Raw genomic sequence first — 13,533 nt, 5'->3', positions numbered from 1 at the left:
ACAGTGAACAGTGTAAAAGGCACCCCAGGCTGGAGAACTGAGTGGCCACAGCTGTTCTACAGTCCAGATTGTACCCTGGGTAATGTCACATGTACCTCTCCTAATGAGTAATAATGTATCTATTTTCCCTAAAGATGCTTTCCCCTTCACCCTACATGGCTGATTGTGAAGGAACGCTCCTCTTGTAAAATAACTTATTCACCATCTCCTATCTAATCAGCAATTCTTAAGTGCCTCCACAAATGGCTCATCTAGTCTTTCAAAGTGACATCTTACTTTGCAAAATAAGCAGTAATGTGGAAGTCTTAATAGATACTGCCTAATCCCAAATCTAAAGACTTTTAAAATAAAGAAGGGCTGTTCTTACATACTCACCTACCTTGCTGATTGAACAAGCATCCCCTCTTCAAAACTACTTTAATGCTTAAGGGTCCAGAGATTCTTTTAAATAGATTAGGCCTTTCTGATTATGTGTGATCTGTAACTACTGAAATCTCAAAGTTAAATGCCAAGAAAAAAGAGATTTCAGTCCTCTTCTTCCTAGCTGTGAATACCAAAATCATTTTTTTGGTTGCAAAGAAGTACAGGAACATAAACTCCTATTTTCTCTTCTGCAAATAGAGAGATAGTGCCACAAGGAAACAAACTTGAATTTCTTTATGTTTCATATCAGAAAGCATGCCTGCCTAGAAACCAGAATCCTTCAGTGCTACAGAGGACAACATATATTATAAAGGAATCCTTAGTTATTTCTAAGGCCTGGGCTACACTGTGTGGGGAGGTCGAACTAAGATACGCAACTTCAGCTACACTATTCAATTACACTATTCCAAATCGCACCTGGACCTGCAGCTAGCAAGAGATGTCAAGAGTAACGAGAAGGGTTTCTTCAGGTATGTTGGCAACAAGAAGAAAGCCAAGGAAAGTGTGGGCACCTTACTGAATGAGGGAGGCAACCTAGTGACAGAGGATGTGGAAAAAGCTAATGTGCTCAATGCTTTTTTTGCCTCTGTCTTCACTAACAAGGACAGTTCCCAGACTGCTGCGCTGGGCATCACAACATGGGGAGTAGATGGCCAGCCCTCTGTGGAGAAAGAGGTGGTTAGGGACTATTTAGAAAAGCTGGATGTGCACAAGTCCATGGGGCCGGACGAGTTGCATCCGAGAGTGCTAAAGGAATTGGCGAATGTGATTGCAGAGCCATTGGCCATTATCTTTGAAAACTCGTGGCGAACGGGGGAAGTCCCAGATGACTGCAAAAAGGCTAATGTAGTGCCAATCTTTAAAAAAGGGAAGAAGGAGGATCCTGGGAACTACAGGCCAGTCAGCCTCACCTCAGTCCCCGGAAAAATCATGGAGCAGGTCCTCAAAGAATCAATCCTGAAGCACTTACATGAGAGGAAAGTGATCAGGATCAGTCAGCATGGATTCACCAAGGGTAGGTCATGCCTGACTAATCTAATCGCCTTCTATGATGAGATTACTGGTTCTGTGGATGAAGGGAAAGCAGTGGATGTATTGTTTCTTGACTTTAGCAAAGCTTTTGACATGGGCTCCCACAGTATTCTTGTCAGCAAGTTAAAGTATGGGCTGGATGAATGCACTATAAGGTGGGTAGAAAGTTGGCTAGATTGTCGGGCTCAACGGGTAGTGATCAATGGCTCCATGTCTAGTTGGCAGCCGGTGTCAAGTGGAGTGCCCCAGGGGTCGGTCCTGGGGCCGGTTTTGTTCAATATATTCATAAATGATCTGGAGGATGGTGTGGATTGCACTCTCAGCAAATTTGCGGACAATACTAAACTGGGAGGAGTGGTAGATACGCTGGAGGGCAGGGATAGGATACAGAGGGACCTAGACAAATTGGAGGATTGAGCCAAAAAAAATCTGATGAGGTTCAATAAGGATAAGTGCAGGGTCCTGCACTTAGAACGGAAGACCCCAATGCACAGCTACAGACTAGGGACCGAATGGCTAGGCAGCAGTTCCGCAGAAAAGGACCTAGGGGTGATAGTGGACGAGAAGCTGGATATGAGTCAGCAGTGTGCCCTTGTTGCCAAGAAGGCCAATGGCATTTTGGGATGTATAAGTAGCGGCATTGCCAGCAGATCGAGGGACGTGATCGTTCCCCTCTATTCGACATTGGTGAGGCCTCATCTGGAGTACTGTGTCCAGTTTTGGGCCCCACACTACAAGAAGGATGTGGATAAATTGGAGAGAGTCCAGCGAAGGGCAACAAAAATGATTAGGGGTCTGGAACACATGACTTATGAGGAGAGGCTGAGGGAACTGGGATTGTTTAGTCTGCAGAAGAGAAGAATGAGGGGGGATTTGATAGCTGCTTTCAACTACCTGAGAGGTGGTTCCAGAGAGGATGGTTCTAGACTATTCTCAGTGGTAGAAGAGGACAGGACAAGGAGTAATGGTCTCAAGTTGCAGTGGGGGAGGTTTAGGTTGGATATTAGGAAAAACTTTTTCACTAGGAGGGTGGTGAAACACTGGAATGCGTTACCTAGGAGGTGGTAGAATCTCCTTCCTTAGAAGTTTTTAAGGTCAGGCTTGACAAAGCCCGGGCTGGGATGATTTAATTGGGGATTGGTCCTGCTTTGAACAGGGGGTTGGTCTAGATGACCTCCTGAGGTCCCTTCCAACCCTGATATTCTATGATTCTATTGGCGTAGCTGAAGTCGAAGTATCTTAGTTCGACTTACCTGGCCGTCCTCACGGCGGCGAGTCGACCATGGCGGATCCCCATCGACTTCGCTTACTCCTCCTGCCAAGGTGGAGTACAGGCATCGATTCGGGGATCGATTTATCACATCTAGACGAGACAAGATAAATCGATCCCCGACAGATCGATCACTACCCACCAATCCGGCGGGTAGTGAAGATGTACCCTAACATGCAACTGCTCCTCCTCCTATCTTCAAAGATGCTTTACTTCGCTCTTGAAGATATTCCTTTCTATGAACTAAGATAGACCTAAACATTTTTTTAAAAGGCTAACAACCTGAATATATTTATGTGTATTTATGAGTTTACCACTTTTCCTTAATCTGCTATGCTCCATGTCTGTCAAGTTGGCCCCTGATCTTTTCACTTTAGGCTGTAGACGAGCACCATTTCAAACAAAGCTCACATGACACCAGAATGAAGAAATTTATTAATATGCTGAGTTAGTCACTTGTAACCAAGTTTCAAAATACTGCATACTACTTCTCCAAAGCCACAGTGAGTAACACCGAGTTCCACAGAGCAGGAATTCTTAGAAAGCTGGTTGAACCTAGTCAACTTCATGTGCTTTGGCAGATGCGCATGAAGGCAGCATCAGTAAGAAGACGACGAGTTCTTTACCCCTTCATTTGGTAGCTGCCTATCCAGAAACAGTAGCTACATGAAGACAAGCTGAGATGATGTAACAAGATGCATAGTAGGTCTTAGTAGTAAATACATTTGGAGAACTCTATTGGCAAATAACCTTGTATTTTTCATGAAAAAAATCTTTCACTGATTCCCCCCCCACTCACAGAGATTACTTAGCATTAACCCCTTTGGAGCAAGGCTGAAGAGCTCCATAATTTGTAAACAGACTGAAGGAGCAGTTTTACCAAAATATGTATCAGATCTAACTTCTGATCTGGCTTTTGTATCAACACAAGAGTGTCACCACAGCTTTAGCAGAGTAAGCGTAGCAACCTTCTGTAATGGCAATTTCTGAATAAGACTCAATTCAAGTGACTATCCATTTAGATTACTACTGATTGGATATGTTAACCCTTTTTGGCCTACCCTCATAAACAGAAGAAAAGAGTTAAGCAAAAACTTTCATCTTGCCACATAAAAGTGGAAGGCATTTTTGATATCCAGCTTATGGAGAAAAGTCTTCCACTTGAAGGATTTAGAATGAGAGACAGGCAGAGGGACTTACTTTAAATGGAATTAGTATACAAGTTGAATAAGAAATTTGTGATGAAGTTTGAGAATCACTTAAAAACCAAGAATGAAACATGAGGACATATCTTATTTACCTTTCTGGAAGAGAATATAGCTATTAAAAATGTCAGTTTAAAGTGCAGTTCTGGTCTGCACAGGAAAAAACTAAACATGACATATTTCTCAACAGATCAGCCCCAAGTTTAATCCATTTACTTTAATGACTAAAAGAATGTATTACTTCAATACGGTTAGCACTGCAGAACCAATACAACTGATGGAGCATCAGCAGAGTTTTATTCCTTCTCATGCATCATCAACAAAATTGTCTACCAAGTTTAAAATGAAGGGCCAAATTCTGTGTTCAGTCATACCTATGTAAACGCAAAAGAATCATATGGTTATGCAGATGTAATGGAGAACTTTTGGAACTTGTTTCCTCCTCAGCTCTGTAATAGTCCAAGTCCATTAGCCTTCAGAGTCCCCCATCTTTTCTCCCTTGACTATGAAGATATGAATGTAGGACAGGGCTGAATAGCAGTGGTGTTGGATTCTGTTAATTATTTTTTGTTATGCTGTTGGTGGGTTATTTGATACGATTTGGGGTAACTGATGGGTCTACCTGTTTATTAGTATATTTTTAAGAGTGTCAGGGGTGCCTGCAGAATTGGATGGACTCTCTAAATTGCAGTTTAATAAACATCTAAAGTAAACAAAAACACAGAATCTACAGAACCTTTACTTTAATGGTAATGATACATGAGCAAGAAAGGACTTTCCAGTCTGAGGTAGAGTGTTTGTTACTATAAGAAAATCAGAATAAGACTGATCTTCAGTGGAAGTTGTGGCTTGCTTTCCTCTGATATGAATTTGGCCCATGAAACCTTTCACCTTAAAGTCATTAGTCTGAATTCAGCTCTGATAGATAGCAATGAAGGGTTAAATCCTATACCCACTGTAATCAATGGCAAAACTCCCATTGATTCCAATAGTGACAGGATTTCACCCAAAGTAATTTTTATTGTATGGTACATGTTCTGTTCCAAGTTATAGACCTGTTTGAAATATTAATACATTAACATAATACGTTAAAATACTATAATAGAGTACCTGAGCTCAAGGAAAACAGAGTACCTAAGTAGGGGGTTTTTTTGTATTAAAAGTGTTTGGTACCTTTAGTATACCTTTATTTATATATACTTTTTTCTTTTACATACCTTTAATTTAACGCATTATACAGTATTGCAAGTTAGGAACTAGCAGGATACAGCGTAGGCTGTTCAAAAAAACTTAGGTTTTATGTTTTAGTTATTACAAACTCAGTCTTAACTACCTGAATTCTACATTACAAATTTGATTATTTCTATGCTGTTACAATAAACAGAAATCCTGGCTTTTAACAGATCTTTTTTCTGGTGGTTTTACTTCTAAAATAAATCATTACTTACTTATCCAGAATATGAGGATCCTCAGGGCTTTTATTTTCATATTCTAAAAGCTCAAGAAAACTTTGCATGTACCTGAAATATAAAGAGATGTGACATTAAGAACTACAGATAAAACATTCACAGACACTTAAGTGACACAGAAGCCCACTCAGACAGATCATATCTGGCCGTGGCACTCTTACTGAACCACAACTTCAATGATCACCACTTATCCATTAAACTCTCTCTAGAACTCTTCTGCACCAATATCAACTTCCTGGACACCATGATCAGCTTCAGCAATGGATCCCTACTGACCACTGTATACAAGAAAGCCATGGCTTATCACACTTACCTACGCAGATCAAGTAACCAGCCCAAATACATCAAGAAACCTGTTACCTGCAGCCAGGCACTCAGATACCACAGAATATACTCAATGGAGAAAGTCCAGGATACACACCTTAACACACTTAAAACTGCCTTTCACCAAACAAGAACTCTCCCCCAGAGAAGTAGATGATGTCATGGAACAGGCCACTCAAATACTCCAAGAGAAACTCCTTCAAAACAGGAAAAAACCCTCTGACCGCCTACACCTAGCTGTTATCTACCACCCCACACTGGAACCCATACAGAGTATCATTTAACATATACAACCCATACCTGTTGGGGAACACATCATGAAAGAAATCTTTCCCAAACCCCCTCTTCTGGTCTTCAAACAGACACCCCGCCCTGCAATCTCACCAACCTCATTATCAGAAGCCAGTTCCCCACAGACTAGGACCCACCAACTCAACGCAGCACCAGACCCTGCCATAACTGATGAAAAACTTGCAGACATATACAATGGTCAATACCCTCCAACACACTTTTCAAGATCCAGGGGTCATACACATGCCTATCACAATATGTTGTGTACCTCTTCCAGTGCACTACATACCCCAATAATTGTGTGGGTGAAACCAAACACTACACTTTTGAATGAATTCACAGAGTAAAATAATAAAAGACAAAGACACCATATCACCTGTGGGCAAACACTTTTCACAAAATGACAACTCCATATCTGACCTCTCAGTCCTCGTCCTCAAAGGAAACCTACACAACACCTTCAACAGACAAGCTCGAAAGCTTAAATTCGTAATTTTGCTAGACACTAAAAATCAGGGTTTTAATACAGACACTGGATTTATGGCTTGTTACAACAATCTGTAACCCACTAACATCCGTTTTTTCTCCTATGACTGCAGCCATCTTAACGGGTTACTTCAAACTGAATAGTATCCTACAGTGTGTTAACTACGTATGTTAAACAATCTGTTACAACTTGTATTTAGCTGTGACACCCTGAGTAGGTTTATCAGACCTGAAGAAGAGCTCTGCGTAACTCAAAAGCTTGTCTCTCTCACCAACAGAAGTTGGTCCAATAAAAGGTATTGCCCCACCCATCTTGTCTCTCTAATAGGAACCTAAATCACTTTTGAAACTTTTACCTTAGGACTATAATTTTGTCTGAAACAAAAACATATGCAGTACACAAAAAGAGTTCCCTGCAAAGACTGCTACAAAGTGGGACATTTCCAAGGAAAGCAAAAAAAGGACAGTCAGAATCAGCATGCATGAAAAAAAAAAAATCATTTAAAAAACCAAAAAACAAAATTCCACACTTTTAAATTAAAAAAAATTCTAATTTAAATAACCAATTTAAATTAAATACAGGTTCATTTTTAAAAAATAAACCAACCTATGTTAAGGCAAATTTATAATAATCCCTAAAAATAATTTAAATTAAATACAAAATAATAATATTAAGCAGTACATGTTGGCTGCCAAGTTTTAAAGAAAGTCAAACCATTAAAATGGTTGAAGTCACTGGCTAAAGCACCTGAAACAGGAGGCCTTGGGAATATGCATCAGAGTGCAGATTGCAGGTATCAGTGGCAACTGTGATGGTAAAAAGAAAAGGAGTACTTGTGGCGCCTTAGAGACTAACCAATTTATTTGAGCATAAGCTTTTGTGAGCTACAGCTCACTTCATCGGATGCATACTGCGGAAAGTACAGAAGACGTTTTTATACACACAAACCATGAAAAAATGGGTGTCTATCACTACAAAAGGTTTTCTCTCCCCCCACCCCACTCTCTGGCTGGTAATAGCTTATGTAAAGTGATCACTCTCCTTACAATGTGTATTACCCAGAAACCCTGAGCTCTCCACACCCCCAGTCTAGTAGGCGGAGACTAGGGGCAGTGGGTTTGAGGGGGGCTCCATGAGCTACACTTTAACAGTAAAAAAGCTGCAGTTTGGCCACCCCTGCTTTATACCCTCAGCTTAAAGCATGAGGGAAGCCAGAGCGCAGGCATGGCTGCCCCATGGGTACCACTAGGGAAAACTTTCCAGCACTGATGCATGACACACACACACACACCTATGGTGGAACAGACACATGCATTCACTTGAAGAAACAACGTTGCTTAAAAATACCAAATTGTTAAAGACGTTGACAAGCATGCTTGAAGCTGCAACCGCCACCGCTGTAATTTTAGATGCAATTCTCCTATCGGCAGCCAGCAAAATCCATGCATTCTTGCCCTTTGGGAATGCCTTACTTTTAAAAGCAAATTAAATGTGATGTTTCCCATTTATATTAATTCAGTATACACAAAAGTCTTGTACTTCTTGTGACACTAGCTGATTAAAACATGACCATACAGATCATTATTGCAACCACTGTTATACATTTGCAACAAATCTTGTACGAAATGTGGTATGTAAGATGTCTATGGAAAGGTTATGATTTGCTGAGTATGATTATGCTATTTGTATGCATCATTTTTGTATTTAATGTTATGAGTATTGGCTCTATACCTGTATTTCTAATATGTTTGCTTCTGGGAAACACCAACAAGATGTTTAGCCAGCACATTGTGAACTATACAAATTAAGTGGCTCATTAAGAAACACTTAACTGACATTGGACCATGGACCATGCCCATCTACACTGAATGGACTGTCCTGCAAACGTACTGTCTGGAGTATAGGTAATCAGCTCAGTGGTAGCTGATGACAGAACGAGGAGTAATGGTCTCAAGTTGCAGTGGGGGAGGTTTAGGTTGGATATTAGGAAAAACTTTTTCACTAGGAGGGTGGTGAAACACTGGAATGCGTTACCTAGGGAGGTGGTGGAATCTCCTTCCCTAGATATTTTTAAGGTCAGGCTTGACAAAGCCCTGGCTGGGATGATTTAGTTGGGGATTGGTCCTGCTTTGAGCAGGGGGCTGGACTAGATGACCTCCTGAGGTCCCTTCCAACCCTGATATTCTATGGTTCTATGATAATGGCTTCCTGCAATGACTAGGGTAGAGAGCTCTCCTAGCACTGTAAAAAAAAACCCCACCACCACGAGGGGAGTAGCTCCCAGCACTGGTTGCACTGTCTACACTGCCACTTTACAGTGCTGAAACTTGCAGTGCTCGGGTTGGGGGGGGGGGGGAGGGGAGGTGTTCCCACACCCCTGAGCGAGAAAGTTGAGGCGCTGTAAAGTGGCAGTGTAGACAAGGCCTATGTGAAATCACGCATCCACAGGTGACTTGCCCATGTGACTCCAAACTCTCATCTTGTCATCTGTAACTTTCCACTAGCTGTGCTCAGGGCTTTGTTTGAAACAATGGGTTTCCCTCCACATGGCAGAAGATATAAAAGGCCCTGGAAATCCCTCCATTTTGCCTCTTTCCTGCTCAAACCTCTGGACAATGGACTAACGGGAGCATTCTAACCAATGGACTGAGGACCTTCCAATGATTCGGAAGCAGCCAGAGACTTGAGTTAAGCCAGCAGTTGATTCCATCACTGCTACAAGCCTGAACCAAGAACTTTGCATTTATTGTACGTATTTGATTCCTTTAACCAATTTGAACTCTTGCCTTTCATTCTTTTCTTTTTATAAATAAACCTTTAGATTTTAGATACTAAAGGATCGGAAACAGTGTGATTTTTGGGTAAGATCCGAGTTGTATATTGACCCGGGTATGTGGCTGCTCCTCTGGGATAAGAAGAACCTGTTATTTGACGAAATTGGTTGTAAAGATCCACTCATCTTCGAATCTAGTGTTTTTGGTGGTGATATAAATATCTAAAGAAACTGCTTTTATGGCTTCCTGTTAGCCAATGTGGTCAAACAGAAGTTTACTTTTGTAGCTGGTTTGGTATTTCTCAAGGGAGAATAACCTCCAGTTCTGGGGTATATCTGCCACATTTCTAAGCAGTTTGTCCTGAATTTGGTATTCTCAGTTGTGTCCCACAAAGGCATGGTTACACTTGTGAAAAATTCACAGGTTGATGGATTTATGACAATTTGAAAGTACTAGACAATATTTAAAATATGAAAAAACATTTAGAAGGTGACTAATTTCAGGTATAATAAATTTTGTCCAAGATTCTTCATCAATAAATTTTTAAGGTGACCTGTTAAGACCCTTGAATTTCAGCACCCCCCCCCAAAAAAAAAGATTTATACTTCTGACAATATTAATGAGTTAGTAAATTTGGTCCTAATACGGGTAAATATTTTTCTTTTTAAAAAACATTTGGTGGTCAAAACAAAATATTTGAGAGAGAAACATAACAAACATCATTTGAGGAAATACAAACATCAATACCTTTTAACAACTGTTTAGAGTCAACACTTGGATATGGAAATACAAAGCTGAAAATATTTGTTGCAATTTCTCACAATAAAATCTTATCTGTTACAAGTCCAAAACCACATGTATTTCTATTTTCTCAAAAAACAGCTCTCTTTCTGATCTATTATTTCACACATGGTGTTTTTATTAAACAGAAGATAAAGAATTTAATCTTCCAAAAAGGAACCCATAACAATAAACATAATATCTTCCTCTAATCATGGACTTCAAATGTCATTTCCTGAACTATCAGAAAAAACTCCATCTGTGAGTTTAGCAATCAGATGTCTGCGTCATCTTGAAGACATTGGTGAGCCACTAATATGCTGACAATAAAAGATGGTTACCTACTTTTTTGTAACTGTTGTTCTTTGAGATGTGTTGCTCCTTCTCGGGTGCCCGCTGTGCCGGGGGCAGGTTGTCTGATGCAGCCTGGGAGGAACAATGGGAGTACGGAACCGGTACAACAGGTACACCCCACGGGTTCCAGTACTGCCACTGGACAGGCCATTGCCCCCGCCTCCACACCACTGCCACAGGAGCCACACTGGTCTTGCGGGTCAGTGGTGATTTGCCTTTTATAGGTGAGGGGCTGAACTCCCCTTGAGGCTTGGACCCTTCCCGTGTTAACTTTGCCCTTCCGATGACCAGGGTGGAGCCATAGATGCCTGCATCTGCTGATTGACCCTAGTCGGTGTCCGGTAAGGAGAGAGTGAAGACTGGTGCCTGTCCAAGGAGCGGTACCGGGGAGCCAGAGATTGTTGCCATGACCGGGAACGATCCCGCACGCAGGGGGATTGATGCTGGGAGACTGCCTACGCCAGAGGTGGGCAAACTTTTTGGCTCAAGTGCCACATCTGGATATGGAAATTGTATAGCGGGCCACAAATGCTCACAAAATTGGGGTTCAGATGAAGGAGGGGGTGAGGGCTCCAACTGGGGGGGGGGCGGGCTCTGGGATGGGCCAGAAATGAGGAGTTCAGAGTGTGGGAGGGGGCTCCGGGCTGGGGCACAGGGTTGGGGTGTGGGAGGTGGTAAGAGCTACAGCTGGGGGTGTGTGCTCTGCGGTGGGGCTGAGGATGAGGAGTTGGAGGTGCAGGAGGGTGCTCCAGGCTGGGACTGAGGGGTTCGGAGGGCGGGAGGGGGATCAGGGCTGGGGCAAGGGATCGGGACACAGAAGGAGGTCGGGGTGCAGGCTCTGGCAACGCTTACCTCAAGCAGCTCCCAGAAGCAGAGGCATGACCCCCCTCCGGCTCCTACACAGATGGGGACTGAGGATACAGTGCTGGGATCCAAGGCCAGAGCAATGGGGACTGACACCTGTGGTCTGGGGATCAGGGACGCTCTGCTGCTTTAGGGGGTGGTCCCATAACTGGCTTGCCCATAGATGCCAAGGCCTTGGCTGGGTCCATCATCTGGCTTGGCTTCTGCTGTGCCGGTCGGCCTGCTTGCTCTTTTCCCACGGGGCCGACTTCAGGCACAGATGACCATACTAGGGGCCGGGACCCGTTGCTGCTCCCAGGAGCAGGAGGCGGGCCTCTGGCTGGACTAGGGGGTCCGACTGCAGCAGTACCCACAAGCAGCTCCGGGGTGGCCATGTGGCCTGACAGGTCTTTTGCCCGAAGTCCCCTTTTCCTGCACTGCTGGAGGCCCAGCAACTTCAACTGCTTCTTAGGCACCAGGGAGGGAGAATGGTGCCAGGAGGGTTCCGGTGCCAGTGATGAGCTGCGCACCAATCCCAAGATTCCAGGCATGGAGTCCAATCAAGAGGGACAAAGCACAGCCTCCACAAGGAGAGTCCTCAGGCAGATATCCCGCTCCTTCTGAGTTCAAGGGTGAAAGTTTTTGCAGATCCTGCACTTATCCTTTCTGTGGGACTCCCCCAAACACTTTAAACTGCTCTTGTGGGGGTCACTAATGGCAATTGGCCGGCTGCACGATGAACATGGCTTAAAGCCTGGAGAACAGGGCATGCCCAGCTCCGAGGCGAAGTCCCAGCCTAGACTCTAACTCCTAAACAACTACTCTAACACTTAGACTTAGTTAGACCTTTAAGTTAACAACGAACAACAAAGGTGACAGAATAATGGACTGTAAGAACCGCTAATGCTCCTAAGAAGGAACTGAGAGGATGTAGGGTCAAGCAGCGCCTAATATACCAGCACATGAGCGTGGCATTCAAGAGGGCACTACAGCCAATCCTACGGGTACCGCTAAGGCAAAAATCTCCGATCACTGTGCACATGGGCATGCACACACCTAGAATGGAATCGACATGAACAAGCACTCAAAGAAAAACTAACTATACACATTTGCGTATCACAATACAGAGAGGCAAGGATAGCTCAGTTTAAAGCAAGATCTTAACTCAGAATGCAAATATTCCTAACTTCCATAGCTCTACTGTATTTTTCACACATTAATTCACTTTCAAATTTCATGTACACCACTACCCCGATATAACGCGGGTTTGCATACAACGTGGTAAAGCTTCGACACGCTGCTCTGAGCAGCGTGTCAAAGGTGCCAGGCCGGGCCAGGACCAAAGGGTTGGATAAGGGGCAGAGGGTCTCGGGGGAGGTCAGGGGCTCCCCCATCCCCAGGGTCTGGGAGGCAGGAGCTCTGGGGGGGCATTTCAGGGGGCCCCACAGTCCCAGAGTGGCCTGGGGAATTAGTGGAGGGCCGGAAGCAGCCCGCTCCGCTTCCCTCACCCCAGCCCCAGCTGTGTTGCTCAGGGGAGGGGGTTTGGGGGAAGGGATCCCCCCTGCACGCACTGGCAGCGGCAGAAGCGGAGCAGCCCGGCCCCAGCCTGCTCCACTCCGCCAGCTCCCAGCCGCAGGATTCCGTTTGCCGCTGCAGGTGAGTGCGGGACCTTTCCCCAACCCTCCCCGCAGCAACACAGCTGGGGCCGAGGCAAGGAAAGCGGAACGGTCTGGGGCCGCATCACTCCAATTCCCACCACAGGTGAGTGCGGGAGGCGTCCTTTCCCCAACCTCCCAGCACTCAGCATCGGCTGGAAGTGGAGAGCCGCGGCTGGGAGGTGGCGGAGTGGAGCGGGTTGGGGCTGCGTTGCTCCGCTTCCCGCCGCTGCCAGTGAGTACCTGTCACGGGGCGGGGTGTGCGGATAGGGGTCAGAGCAGTCAGGGAACAAGGAACGGGGGGGCCAAAGCAAGTTCGATATAACACGGTCTCACCTATAACACGGCGAGATTTTTTGTCTCCCGAGGACTGCATTATATCGGGGTAGAGGTGTATTTGGCATATAGACTTACTGATTTGTAGGTAATGAAGTTTGAAATGATCTGTAAGAAAACAGCTGGCATTGCATGATGTTTTTACATGAATAAGACAAGTTTAAACCAAATATTGCACAAAATCTAACACTAATCTAGATTTTTTTAGGTCTGAAGTTTGAGATACAACCGAACATTAAATAATTAACCTATTACTTTACCACCTGAAAAGACTAAAGTTACTGAATTCC

General features: G+C 44.0%; 1 protein-coding gene across 3 annotated transcripts in view; it reads right to left on the bottom strand.

The window, feature by feature from the left end:
* PDK3 (pyruvate dehydrogenase kinase 3) overlaps positions 1-13,533 on the bottom strand; it is a 101,117-nt gene that overhangs the window by 49,631 nt on the left and 37,953 nt on the right. For all 3 annotated transcript variants that reach the window (XM_037901894.2, XM_043537993.1, XM_043537994.1), the window contains exon 3: positions 5,379-5,450. In XM_037901894.2, the coding sequence (XP_037757822.1) occupies positions 5,379-5,450 (72 nt within the window). The remainder of the gene's footprint in view (positions 1-5,378; positions 5,451-13,533) is intronic.

This window comes from Chelonia mydas, chromosome 1, assembly GCF_015237465.2.
Source record: "Chelonia mydas isolate rCheMyd1 chromosome 1, rCheMyd1.pri.v2, whole genome shotgun sequence".
NCBI lineage: Eukaryota > Metazoa > Chordata > Testudines > Cheloniidae > Chelonia > Chelonia mydas.
The sequence above is the reverse complement of the archived record's forward strand: the minus strand, read 5'-3'. Positions and strand labels throughout refer to the sequence as shown.